The following is a 12,408-nucleotide window of genomic DNA, read 5'->3' as shown; positions in this document are numbered from 1 at the left end:
CAAGAATAACTTGTACTCTTTTGGTGTATTTGTATTTATAATTTAATGACGCATTAGTCACATCTGTGCAATACCCCAGGAAGACTATTCATAATTAAGGCTCCCTATAGTCACTTATATAGTCCAGTTCCATATGGCAACCAATATGGAACTTGGCACATGCACATATAATGCCCTCACAATCCAATCCAATTCAGTGGATGACGATCTTCTCCAATTGAATTCTTGATAACTTTGTTAGGGCCTCCACATTACATAACATTATTAGATTGACTTTGATATTGTTTGCCTCAAGTCAGGTATGCACAATGTGTTAAACACATCTGGGTGATACTCTTAAAGACCTAATCATAATTGGAGCTTGTCATAATCACTGAAGTAGCCCAGTTCCATCTAGTACAGAATCAATGTGGGACTTAACACATTCCCATACAACTCTTTCACAACCTAATCCAATCCAGAATATCATATGCATTTTGTTTGTTGGCTAAATATATAAAGTTTAACTGGTTACTGCTATTAGGTACATTAATTGTTCAAACTTCATGTGGTATTGGGATCTGTTTACAACAAATCACGTTTAAAGAAATCCTAATTACTATTTGTTAAACTGTCGCTTCTTTTGAAAAAAGAAATTTAGAGATCATGTTCCTTGAATCAATTTAAATGATTACTAGCATGACGTGAAGTTAGTAATTTCCCAGTTTAAATGATTTATTGTCTAATTCATGTGTCTTTCATTCCTTATACATGGCCTGTATTCTTTCTTTCTCTTATCTAAGGATACAAGTGGATTTTAAGAAGCTCAAAATTGTTTGAAAGGCTCAAACTTATGGCTTTGTAACAGATTTGCATGATACACATGGAAATTTACTTAACTTCATCATGTAGGAGGAAACTCCATTATTTGGTGTGTTTAAGGCCAAAGAGGCTGTCTCCTCAAAACATTTGTCCATTAAAAAATTAAATGGAAAAGATAATCCCTCTATGGTTGAGTTGATATCAAATGGAGGTAGAGGGTCTGGCTTCAGTTCAATGTACCTCAAGAAAAGTATTCATAGCAGAAAGACGTTTTCTTTACTGGGGACAGCCTATATAACGTTACTCTGTAGGTTCTGGGCTTAGTTTTGTATGTATATCTTTCCTCTTGATTTTATGTTAGAGCCATTTGGTTTTCTTCTTTTGGGCTAGGCTTCTATACACTAAGACTCACACACAAGAAGTCATCTAATTGGTTAACCAACTGCACATCATCTAAATAAGATGACAGGCTGAACTGGAAAGACCCAGTGCACTCGGAATTTCAACATATTATCTGGAGCTTCCGGGAGCCCCTGTAAACATAAAGACTTGACTTCCACTGAACTGGCACTACTTATATATCCTTGCTCTGAAAAACCTTTTAAGCTTCGTCATGTTTAAAAAATGGAACTCATTTTTATCATACCAGGTCTAATTGAACTTCTAGCTAGCAAGCTACTAGAGAGAGGGAGAGAGGGATTTACTTGTCGACATAATTATTGTTTTTAATGCTAAAAGTCAGGCTTTCATTTAGCATTACATCCTATGTATCCTGAATATTTAAATAATGTGCCTATGTAAAACCAATTTGTATCTTTTTTCTTTCCTTTATAGGAAGTATACCGCATCAAGCTTCCAGGTCGTCCAGTAGATATTGGTGAAGGAAAACCTGAAAATCAAAATCATGCCATTATCTTTACTCGAGGAGAAGCTTTGCAAACAATAGACATGAATCAGGTAGCTTCCCTTCTCCATTATTTGATGATATGTTATGAAGTTACCATTGAAGATGGGAACAATCTATGCAATTTGGTCCTCCTTGATTTATGCATATTATTATTATTCTGATTTGATCTTATTTTAATGTCATTATTTCTTTCCATATTAGTTCATAGGTCTCTTCTATTTAACCCATACTTGGTATCAAAGCGTGTTTAGATCCTTGGCTAAACCCCTCTTTTTTTGCTTTTGCACCCCTTGGTGGTAGCACCACCCATGTGGGCTATACCCATATGGGTTGTGCCATGATAAAGCTCTAAAAGAGCTATTCATAGTCCCACATGGGTTGTGCCAATGATAAAGCTCTAAAAGAGCTATTCATAGTGACCGAAAGTCTACGTGAAAGAAAAAAAAAACTATCGTTCACTTCAGCCAAACCCCAACTCGTATATTGGTTTTGGTTGGTCGACAGGTTATACGGCTATCCTTGGTAGAATTTTTGGTGTTTCGCTGCAGTCATTGATGTTCCTTTTCAATGCATTTGTGGTGTCTGTCAGTAGTTTTTGGTGGTCAGCGGCATTCTCTGTGGTGCTCAGTGGCTATGCCGGCGAGTAGTGGCAATTTTAGGCACCTGTTGTGGTTTTTTCCTGCGGCTTTTTAAGTTTTCTGGCAACTTCTGTGGTGTTCTGAGGTGTCTCCGCGAGTTATAGGCATTTCCAGCAAGGTTCGGTTGTCGTCGGCGAGTTTCCGACATCTTGTTTGGAAAGAAGACCCCTGTTTGGTTCTCAGTTGGTTGTTGTTCCCGATCCTGAATAAGGATAGCTAGAGCGGTGTTTGGTGTTCCCTATCCTGGATAAGGATAGCTAGGAGTAGTGTTTGGGCTCTATTGGTTTTGCTGTACAGTTGGGCTTCTCTGTATTGGGCTCCTCATAATTTGATGAGCTGTCACTTGACTTGTGGGTTGTGTTCTTTAAAAAAAATAAAAGAAAGAGGCCCAGATTCAATCCAGCCCAACCCGATTTGATAGTTCTCTGCCGGTTCAGATGGTTTTCGTTCGGTCCAATACATATTTTATCCAGTTCAGTGGTTTCACATCCGGTTCAGTTCATTTCTGGCCCGGTTCAGTGTTTTTTCTTACCGGTTCACTGGGTTTCTTCCCATATTAGAGTTATATTCCGACCGGTTCAGTAATTTTTTTATCTAGTTCAGTGTGTTTTCTGACCGGTTTAATGGTTTCCTTACCGGTTCAGTGTCTTTTAGAGCTGGTTCAAGTGTTTTTGTCTGGTTCAATGCGTTTCTTGACCGGTTTTGTGCGTTTCCTTCGGGTTCTGAACATATTCCTGCCGGTTTAGAGCATATTCCGGCTGATTCGTGTTAGTTTAGGTGGTATATTGCTTGATTGGAGCAACCATCATCTTTGTTGCTCAGGGGGAGTACTAGAATAGTGCTTACAAGTTGTTGTTGGTTCCACCAAACATCGTTGGTGGTATTGATGATAAATAATTTCTGTTTTTGTATTGGAGCTATTTAGTTGAATGTCTAAACTCACAAAAAAATGGGGACAGAGAGTCCAATGACCTCCCATAGTGAGAATCCAACCCTCCACACAAAAATGAGCTATTTAGTTTGATGTTTCAAATTCACAAAATGGGAATAGAGAGTCAGGTGACTTCCCATAGTGAGAATCCAACTCTCCACACACGAGACTCAAGATGTCGGAAGACTTGTTGGAGATTTCGTGGCCGTCCTACAAGTTGAGGGGGTCATTCAGAAGATATCATCTGAACATTATATGTGAAGATAGGAGAACAACTTGCACGTATCTTGACAAATGGAGTGTCTAGCAATGTTTTTCATTCAGCCTTATGCAAGCTAAACCAGTCATTATTTTTCATATTAGTTCGAAGGTTTCTTCTATTAACGTATGTAACTGTATAAAGAAATATCATGGAATACCATATTTCTCTTTCTCTACTTTTCTACCCTTACTGTGTTTTTTTACCGTCTTTATTCTTCCTCTTTTCAAGGATAATTACTTTGAAGAAGCTTTTAAAATGAGAAATGTACTGAAGGAATTCTTAGAACGTCGACATGGTCAGCGGAAACCCACAATATTGGGTCTGAGGGAGCATATATTCACTGGAAGGTTAGTTATGTCTTTGATTATAAATTGGATCTTAATGAGTGTTAATGGCAATGATGAAGGTCATTCCACAGAGAAACATTGCAGAGTTTTTTGTTTTTTCGTATGTGTGCTTATCCTTTGCCCTTGTATTTTACAGTGTTTCATCACTTGCATGGTTCATGTCCAATCAGGAGACCAGTTTTGTAACTATTGGGCAACGAATTTTGGCAAATCCTCTCAGGTAAGCGTGAAATTTTCATCAAAATCGAACGGGTGCTTATGTGATCTGATATGTATTTATTTTAAATTGCTCTTTTACTGTGTCTTGTGTATGTCCTTTTTCTTTATCTCTTCTTTCCCCCAACTGCAGATGGGATTCTCTCTCTCTCTCTCTCTCTAATTCTTCTTTCTGATATAAAAAGCAGCATTCTTAGTTACTTTTTTGCTCATAAATGAAGATTGCTCCAAGCACTAAAGAGAACAAAAATCTTTTATAGTACTTGGCTTCAAGGTAAGAATGAAACAAATTAAAGCTACCCTAAAAGAAAAATCCAGTTACAAATAGGTATATGGCATGTTTAGATGAAGCAACAACATCTATAGAAATTTCATGTATATTCACCACTTTTCTCAACCCAAGATAAATATGAAAATAGATTTATCCCCCTAGATGATTATGATAACATTATTTGTGTAATTGATTATAAGTTGTAGTGTTATGAACAAGTATTATGATGTGACATAAATGTGATAAGTGTTTTCTGGTGGGGTTCACATTTGAGAAAATGTTTCATGTGAATTATACCTGCTTATTTTGAGAAAACACAAATAGAAGTAGAGTTGACTCCCTATAAAAAGTAAAATTTATTTTCTAAAAAAAAAAAAAAAGATAGCCACCCCTCTTTTTTTTTTTTTTTTTTAAATAATAATAATAATAATAATAAGTCAAATCCTAGCCCTGCAAAAGTTAAGCATCTGCTTTGTTAAAATATTCCTATAAGAAGCTGTAGAAAGTTTTATAAAATGTGTTTTGTATTTTGAATTGTTTGTTAAGGTGTTTGAGAGAAGTTTTTTTTTGATAAGTAAGAAAAGTGTTTGAGGAAAGTGTGTTGTTCAAACTAAAAATATAAAGACTAATGATTTTTTTACATCCCCTTGGTATACATCAAGTGTATACCAAGACACATTTGGTGTATGAAACCCACATGCATGGGTCCCACACCCAATGTGTATTGGTGTACACTTGATGTACACCAAGATGATGTAGAAATAACACACGTCAAACAGAAAACACTTGAAGAATACATTAGCAAACAGAGCAGTAAGTTTATGGTCTTAAGAGATGAAAGATCAATCTTCATGGTTGCTTATTTGCCTAGAAACAAGTATTAAGGGTTTTTTTTTTTTTTTTTTTTTTTTTTTTTTTTTTTTTTTTTCTTTTTCTTATTGATAAGTTATACACGCACCCTGTGGGACTTGAACCCACGACCTTCCCCTCCGCCTTGCTACAAAGGGAGGAAGTACCATTAGAGCTAAAGCTTATTGGTAGGTGAGTATTTGCTTGAAGTACATTGTTGACCCATATCTTGATAAGTTAAGTGTTTCAGACTATTATGAGGCTATTAATGACCTTGAACAAACTAATTTGGATTTTTTTTTTTTTTTGTTAATAAACTTAGGGTGAAGTTTATTGTGGGTTTCGGTTATTCTAGCATAGTTATTTATGGATAACTATGTGGTGAATGAGGATGTTGAATGAGGCTATGCTCCAAGGCTTGTTGTCTGGTTTCTCGGTAGGCATCAGGGATAATGAAGCTTTAGTGGTGAATCATTTGTTGTTTGCTGATGATACATTAATTTTCTGTGGGGCACAGGCTGAACATGTTCGAAATTTGAGGTGTACCTTCTTATTTTTTGAAGCGGTGTCAGGATTGAGGCTTAATCTTGGCAAATCCGAATTGGTCCCAATTGGTGAGGTGGATGATGCGGAGTCTTTGGCACATATTCTGGGTTGTAGAATTGGGTCTTTGCCGATGACATATTTGGGTCTGCCACTGGAGGCATCGTTTAAGTCTCTTTCTATCTGGAATGGGGTTATTGAGAAGGTAAAACGAAGGTTGGCTAGTTGGAAAAAGCTCTATCTATCCTAGGGTGGCAGGGTGACGTTGATTCATAGTACACTGTCCAGCATTCCTACTTATTTTTTATCTCTGTTTCCCATTCCTGTAAGTGTAGCCAAGAAATTGGAGCGACTTCAAAGGGAGTTTCTGTGGAGTGGTTTGGGGGATGAGACTAAATTTCATTTAGTCAATTGGAATCGGGTTTGTGCTCCAATCAAGGTAGGTGGATTGGGAGTTCGTAATATTATTAAGTTTAATCAAGCCTTATTGAGGAAGTGGATATGGAGGTTTTCGCAGGAATGTGATGCTTTTTGGAGATTGGTGATTGAGGTGAAGTATGGGAGTGTGACGGGAGGGTGGAGTTCATTACCGGCGACGGGGTCTTATGGTGTGAGTGTCTAGAAGTTCATCAGAAGGGGTTGGGATATTTTAGTCAAGTACTTGCGTTTTGAGGTGGGTGAGGGGTCTTATATTCGCTTTTGGCATGATTTATGGTGTGGGAACAGGCCGCTCAAGCTTTGCTATCCAATTTTGTACTCTATTGCTAGTTTTCCGGATGCTTGGGTGGTGGATAATTTGTCTGTGGTAGGAGGTGTGGCTCATTGGAATGTTCCCTTTACGCGCAATGCTCAGGGTTGGGAGGTGGAGGTGGAGATGGTGATATCCTTCTATGAACAGTTACACTCTATTCGGATTCAGCACGGAGAGGTTGATAGGGTGGTGTGGAATCTTTCTAAGAAGAGGAATTTTGAAGTGAAGACTTTTTATAAAGCTTTAGTTTGTCACAAGGCGGCTTATTTTCCTTGGAAGGGAATATGGTGTGTTCAAGCTCCAAAGCGGGTGGTGTTTTTTGTTTGGACAGCAACTTTAGGAAAGATTTTAACACATGATAATTTACGTAGGCGTGGTATTGTGGTGGTAGAGTGGTGTGTTATGTGTAAAAAGCATGGGGAATCCGTTGATCACATCCTTCTTCATTGTGACGTGGCGCGGATTGTTTGGAGTTACTTTTATAGCTTGTTCGGGGTGGAGTGGGTTATGCCTAGTAGTGTTTTGGATTTATTGAGTGGTGGGGGCACCTTGCTGGGTCGTGATTCTGCTATCCGTATTTGGAAGCAGGTTCCTTTATGTGTTTTGTGGGGTTTGTGGCGTGAGAGAAATTCTAGACTTTTAAGGATGTGGAGGTTACAGTTGGGGCTATTTGTAAAAATGTGCTTAATATGTTATATTTGTGGGTGTCGGCGCATAGCTTAGGTCGTATGTCGTTTGCTGATTTTTTACTTTCATATTTGTTTATTTCCTCTGACTAAGGGCTCTTTTGTATACTTCATGTATACTAGGGATGCACCCCTTTGCGCTTTTTAATGAATTATTACTTATCAAAAAAAAAAAGAAGTTATTTATGGATTGTTTGGGCGTTGAACGAGATCCGAGTGGGTCTGACTGTGGTTTAAGATTAAAGAAAAGGAAGAGACCTTGGATTCTCAGCAAGGCATTCTTGTACTCTCACCTTGAAAAAATTGAAGTCTCACACTAAATATTTAAATTATCAATTGTTCCAAAAGCTTAACTTAAATGAAAGGGTGAATTATTTTCAACAAGTGAAGCCCAAGCATGGAATATTTATCTAAAATGGTAGGTGAAATACTGAGTCAGGGTTCCAATATATATAATAAGTGAAAAGATGAGATACTAATGAAGTACAAAAAAGGTACAGCACTTTGTTAAATGGGGGAGTATACAAGGGTATCACAAAAATAGAAAACAACTTAGGCTAATTTCGTGAATTTAACAACTCCAAAAAACCCAACAAATTAAAAAAAATAAGACTTTATACTGTTTACAGAGTTCTCTAATTAGGCCATATGTCAATATTAAACCTAATTTGGAGATTTCTTTGGTTTTTAAGCACACTTTGACATGAGCTAGCACAATGGACTTAATCAACTTCAGTGAGACACCTTTGCACCCCGTAATGATTAAATATATTGATATCTTTTAAAACACTTTGCTCTTGATAAAATGTATGTTCTTCTGCACTTTGTAACACTTAGCTCTTAGTATCTTTTATCAATTCTAATTTATATATAATATGTCAGTGCATGTTCAAAGTTCACAAATCACAACTTATGTGGTTTAGTTCCAGCAGATTTGTTCGCTGCTATTATATTTTGAGTGTCAATTGAATGTTCCATTCTAATTTTCAGGGTACGGTTCCACTATGGACATCCTGATATATTTGACAGAATCTTCCACATCACAAGAGGTGGCATAAGCAAAGCTTCAAAAGTAATTAACTTAAGCGAGGATATATTTGCAGGTAGTTGTTGGTTCATCAGAAGATGATTGATAAATTGGTATTATCTGTTCACTTATATTGGACTGATCTCTTCAGGATATAATTCAACTCTGCGTGGGGGATTTATAACACATCATGAGTACATTCAAGTAGGCAAGGGGCGTGATGTTGGGATGAATCAAATATCCCTTTTTGAGGCTAAGGTTGCAAATGGAAATGGAGAGCAGACTCTTAGCCGTGATGTTTATCGTCTTGGACGTCGATTTGACTTCTATAGGATGTTGTCATTCTACTTTACGACAGTGGGTTTCTATTTTAGTAGTATGGTATGTTAGCCAAACTAATTTCGTCTATATCTTTACAACAGTGGGTTCCTATTTTAGTAGTATGGTATGTTAGCAAAACTAATTTCCTCTATATCTTTTTAGTATGCCAATGTAGTTCAAAACTATAGCAACTGACACATGACTGGAGAGAGCTTGCAAATTTTATCTCATGTGTTTGCATGTGATCAAGGGTTTGATATTTACATTCTGTTAAAGAACTAGATGGGGTGATGTCGATTGGTGTGTAGGTAATGAACCCTTAATTTTAAAGTGATTACTGTGTAAGATGTTAATAAATCATTAATAGTACAAAAGAAAATGGTGCTCATAATAACTTGATGCAAATTCCAACTGCTTCTTGAGTCCCCCAACCAATATTTATATATGTTATTTATTTTATTTTTTTGTATCTGAGTTTTATTTCTTCTGTGTTTAGTGGGTCAGTTTAGTGAAGAAAAATTTGAGCCAAAATTAATAGAATTCAAACCCACTAACCGTCAAATTGATTGACAATGGATATTATTGGGTACAGAGAGAGCATGACTTAATTTTAAGCTATCTATTCTGGCCTGCTTGGGACTTGTGGGTAGGCATTGCTGTAAGGAGTTTACTCTATATTTCCAAGAAAAGGAACAAAATTAAGAAGAAAAAAAAAAATTGATATAGATGGGTAGACAGCTAGGTACAACCAGCCTACAGGGTAGTGCTGCAACGCTTGTTGTCTTCCAATTTCATACACATTGCTTTTCCACAAACTCCTTTTTGTGTAATGTAGAAATTTTCATTCACGGCCTGATTTGGAAATTTTGTTGTTTCAGATGACTGTGCTTACTGTATACATATTTTTATATGGACGTTTGTACATGGTAATGAGTGGAGTGGAGAGAGAGATCCTTGAGAATCCAAGCATACAACAGAGCAAGGCCCTTGAAGAGGCTTTGGCTACCCAATCTGTTTTCCAATTGGGCTTACTGCTAGTTCTACCCATGGTTATGGAAATAGGCCTGGAAAAAGGATTTCGTACGGCCCTGGGTGATTTTATCATCATGCAACTACAGCTCGCTTCTGTATTCTTTACGTTCCAGCTTGGAACAAAAGCACATTATTATGGAAGAACAATTTTGCATGGAGGTTCTAAATATCGAGCTACCGGCCGTGGATTTGTTGTTTTTCATGCAAAGTTTGCTGATAACTACAGGATGTACTCACGAAGTCACTTTGTGAAGGGGTTGGAGCTGTTTATTCTATTGATCATATACCAAGTTTATGGGGAATCATATCGAAGTTCAAATCTTTATTTATTCATCACTTTCTCCATGTGGTTTCTTGTTGCTTCTTGGTTGTTTGCTCCTTTCGTGTTCAATCCATCTGGTTTTGACTGGCAGAAGACAGTAGATGATTGGACAGACTGGAAAAGATGGATGGGAAATCGTGGTGGTATTGGGATTTCACCTAACAAAAGTTGGGAATCATGGTGGGATGAAGAACAGGAACACATCAAACACACAACTATCAGGGGAAGAGTGCTGGAGATAATACTTGCATTTCGCTTCTTTATTTACCAGTATGGAATTGTCTACCACCTTGATATTGCTCATCACAGCAAGAGCATTCTGGTAAAAATTCTTCTTTTCAAAGAATTGTGATTCTCTTGTTGGACTGTCAATGTCCGTTTAGGTATGTGGTATCAGCTTATAATCTTCTGATTTTTACTTCAATTTTCTTTTTAGGTTTATGGCCTTTCTTGGTTAGTGATGGTGATTGCTCTTCTTGTCTTGAAGGTATGCAAATGGAATCCATGGATATGCACTAAATTTAAGTCAATGCAAATTTAAATGAAACTGTTCTAGCTTAATCAGTTTTGAAACTAACATGTTTGAGGACTTCTGTTATAACCCGATTATGTTTGAAAACAAGGTTAAAGGGAAAAGAAAAGCAGGTTACAGATACAATGCATCAAACTTTTTTTTTTTTCTTCTTGTTCTTCCCCCTTTTTCCTTGGCATTTATGTTTTTATTGTTTAGTCCTGAAGCATACATATTCATTTGGTATTTTGCTAATTGTATTCTTCCCATGCTGCTATCAGATGGTATCAATGGGTAGGCGAAGATTTGGTACCGACTTTCAGCTCATGTTCAGGATTCTCAAAGCGCTTCTGTTCCTTGGCTTCATGTCTGTCATGACTGTTTTATTTGTTGTGTGTGGACTCACTATATCAGATTTATTTGCTGCTATTCTTGCCTTCACACCCACAGGATGGGCCCTTCTTCTTGTAAGTTTAAAACACTGCATCTTCTTAAAGTAGAAAGGACACACTGTTCTTGTGAGTTTTCAGTTTAACTATGCCATTTGTCCTCTTTGAAATCACCATTAATTTAGCCGAAGATGAAATCCAAATTAGTGTTATAAAGGTTGTGGCACTTGCACTATTGTTCGAGAAAAATCTCCAAATAAATGTTGCATAACTTGGAATTCTTCTTTGAGAATTATTCTGAATATTCTTTAGGTGACAACATATGCTGCGTGCTTTTGTCTTAATATGCTGCGTGCTTTTGTCTTACAATTTACTTGCGCTGGCTTAGGAAATGATCATATTTTTGTTTCTGGCCCTAGAATCTTTTTAACTGCTAGTTTACTACGATCGACGTCATATCTTCCCATTGACTACGTTGCAGGTTTATCTATTCCACTTTCCTAACTTTCAAGCTAGACCTAGATTTTGAATTTGTTTGAAGTTGTGATTTTCCTATTTGAACTGTGACAAAGTGTCAAGAATTGTCGAAACATTTTTCAAACGTTGTGCTTCCTGTGAAATTTTCTTATATTAGCTGATGAGCTTTAGTGTCTTTTTCTAAGAAGGATATTTAGCATGGACATGGATGTGTTTTACTGCTGAATTGTGAGTTCACTAAATCAATGTTTCCTTTATCTTGTCCTTAGATTGGGCAAGCATGCAGGTCATTGTTGAAGTGGGTAGGATTCTGGGACTCGATAAAGGAGCTAGCAAGAGGATATGAATGCATAATGGGGCTGATAATCTTCATGCCCATAGCCCTTTTGTCTTGGTTCCCATTTCTGTCAGAGTTCCAAACGCGCCTGCTCTTTAATCAAGCATTTAGTAGAGGCCTCCAGATTTCAATGATTCTTGCAGGAAGGAAGGAAAAAGCAGCTTGAAGTTTTTATTGCATTAATTTTTAATTTTTAATTTTTAATTTTTTTGTATTTGGTGATTTTTGTAATATTTCTCTTCACAAAAATTATAATTGACATTTTTCAAGAAAACATACATGCCTTTTTTCTTTTTCTTCTCTCTCTCTCTCTCTCTCTCTCTCTCTTTGGATTGAGAGGTGTTACGTTGTTTTATAATTAGCAAAAATTCATCGTCCAAAACAAGTGTAAAGTGAAATTTGGTGGGGTAGCTTGTATTTAGGTATAATTGCATAAATCCATCAAAATGGTGAAAACTAAAAACTTTGCTCAGTATCTCGGTCGTTATCTGGACGAGTCTTGATATAAAGAAGCCATTGCTGACAAGATCGTTCTGAAACTCATTCGGTACGGATCCAAGCAAGCCACTTACGAAAGAAATTGAAGAAGCCCCTGAGTGCCTCGTTTGATAGTAGTCTAACTGAATGTATTTATTTAAAGCTCCCTAGAGCCTCGTTCGCATGGTGATTTGCTGCAAGTCCGAACAAGGTAAAGTTTGGGGTCTTATGGTGTAATTTCAATTGGTATCAAAGTGAGATTTACTCCTGGATTAACCTCTTGAGTATGATTCTTGACCCTGGTTGTCAGGGC

General features: G+C 37.0%; 1 protein-coding gene across 1 annotated transcript in view; it reads left to right on the top strand.

The window, feature by feature from the left end:
- The window catches only part of LOC133861446 (callose synthase 7), a 41,894-nt gene extending 30,002 nt beyond the window's left edge, over positions 1 to 11,892 (top strand). Inside the window, exons 34-42 of the mRNA XM_062297238.1 lie at positions 1,636 to 1,758; positions 3,768 to 3,886; positions 4,023 to 4,106; positions 8,193 to 8,305; positions 8,381 to 8,610; positions 9,429 to 10,226; positions 10,341 to 10,391; positions 10,697 to 10,882; positions 11,551 to 11,892. Of these exons, the coding sequence (XP_062153222.1) occupies positions 1,636 to 1,758; positions 3,768 to 3,886; positions 4,023 to 4,106; positions 8,193 to 8,305; positions 8,381 to 8,610; positions 9,429 to 10,226; positions 10,341 to 10,391; positions 10,697 to 10,882; positions 11,551 to 11,784 (1,938 nt within the window). The 3' untranslated portion in view covers positions 11,785 to 11,892. The remainder of the gene's footprint in view (positions 1 to 1,635; positions 1,759 to 3,767; positions 3,887 to 4,022; positions 4,107 to 8,192; positions 8,306 to 8,380; positions 8,611 to 9,428; positions 10,227 to 10,340; positions 10,392 to 10,696; positions 10,883 to 11,550) is intronic.
- The last annotated feature ends 516 nt before the right edge of the window (positions 11,893 to 12,408 follow it).

This window comes from Alnus glutinosa, chromosome 2, assembly GCF_958979055.1.
Source record: "Alnus glutinosa chromosome 2, dhAlnGlut1.1, whole genome shotgun sequence".
NCBI classification, from domain to species: domain Eukaryota; kingdom Viridiplantae; phylum Streptophyta; class Magnoliopsida; order Fagales; family Betulaceae; genus Alnus; species Alnus glutinosa.
This window is presented reverse-complemented; position numbering and strand designations above follow the sequence as displayed.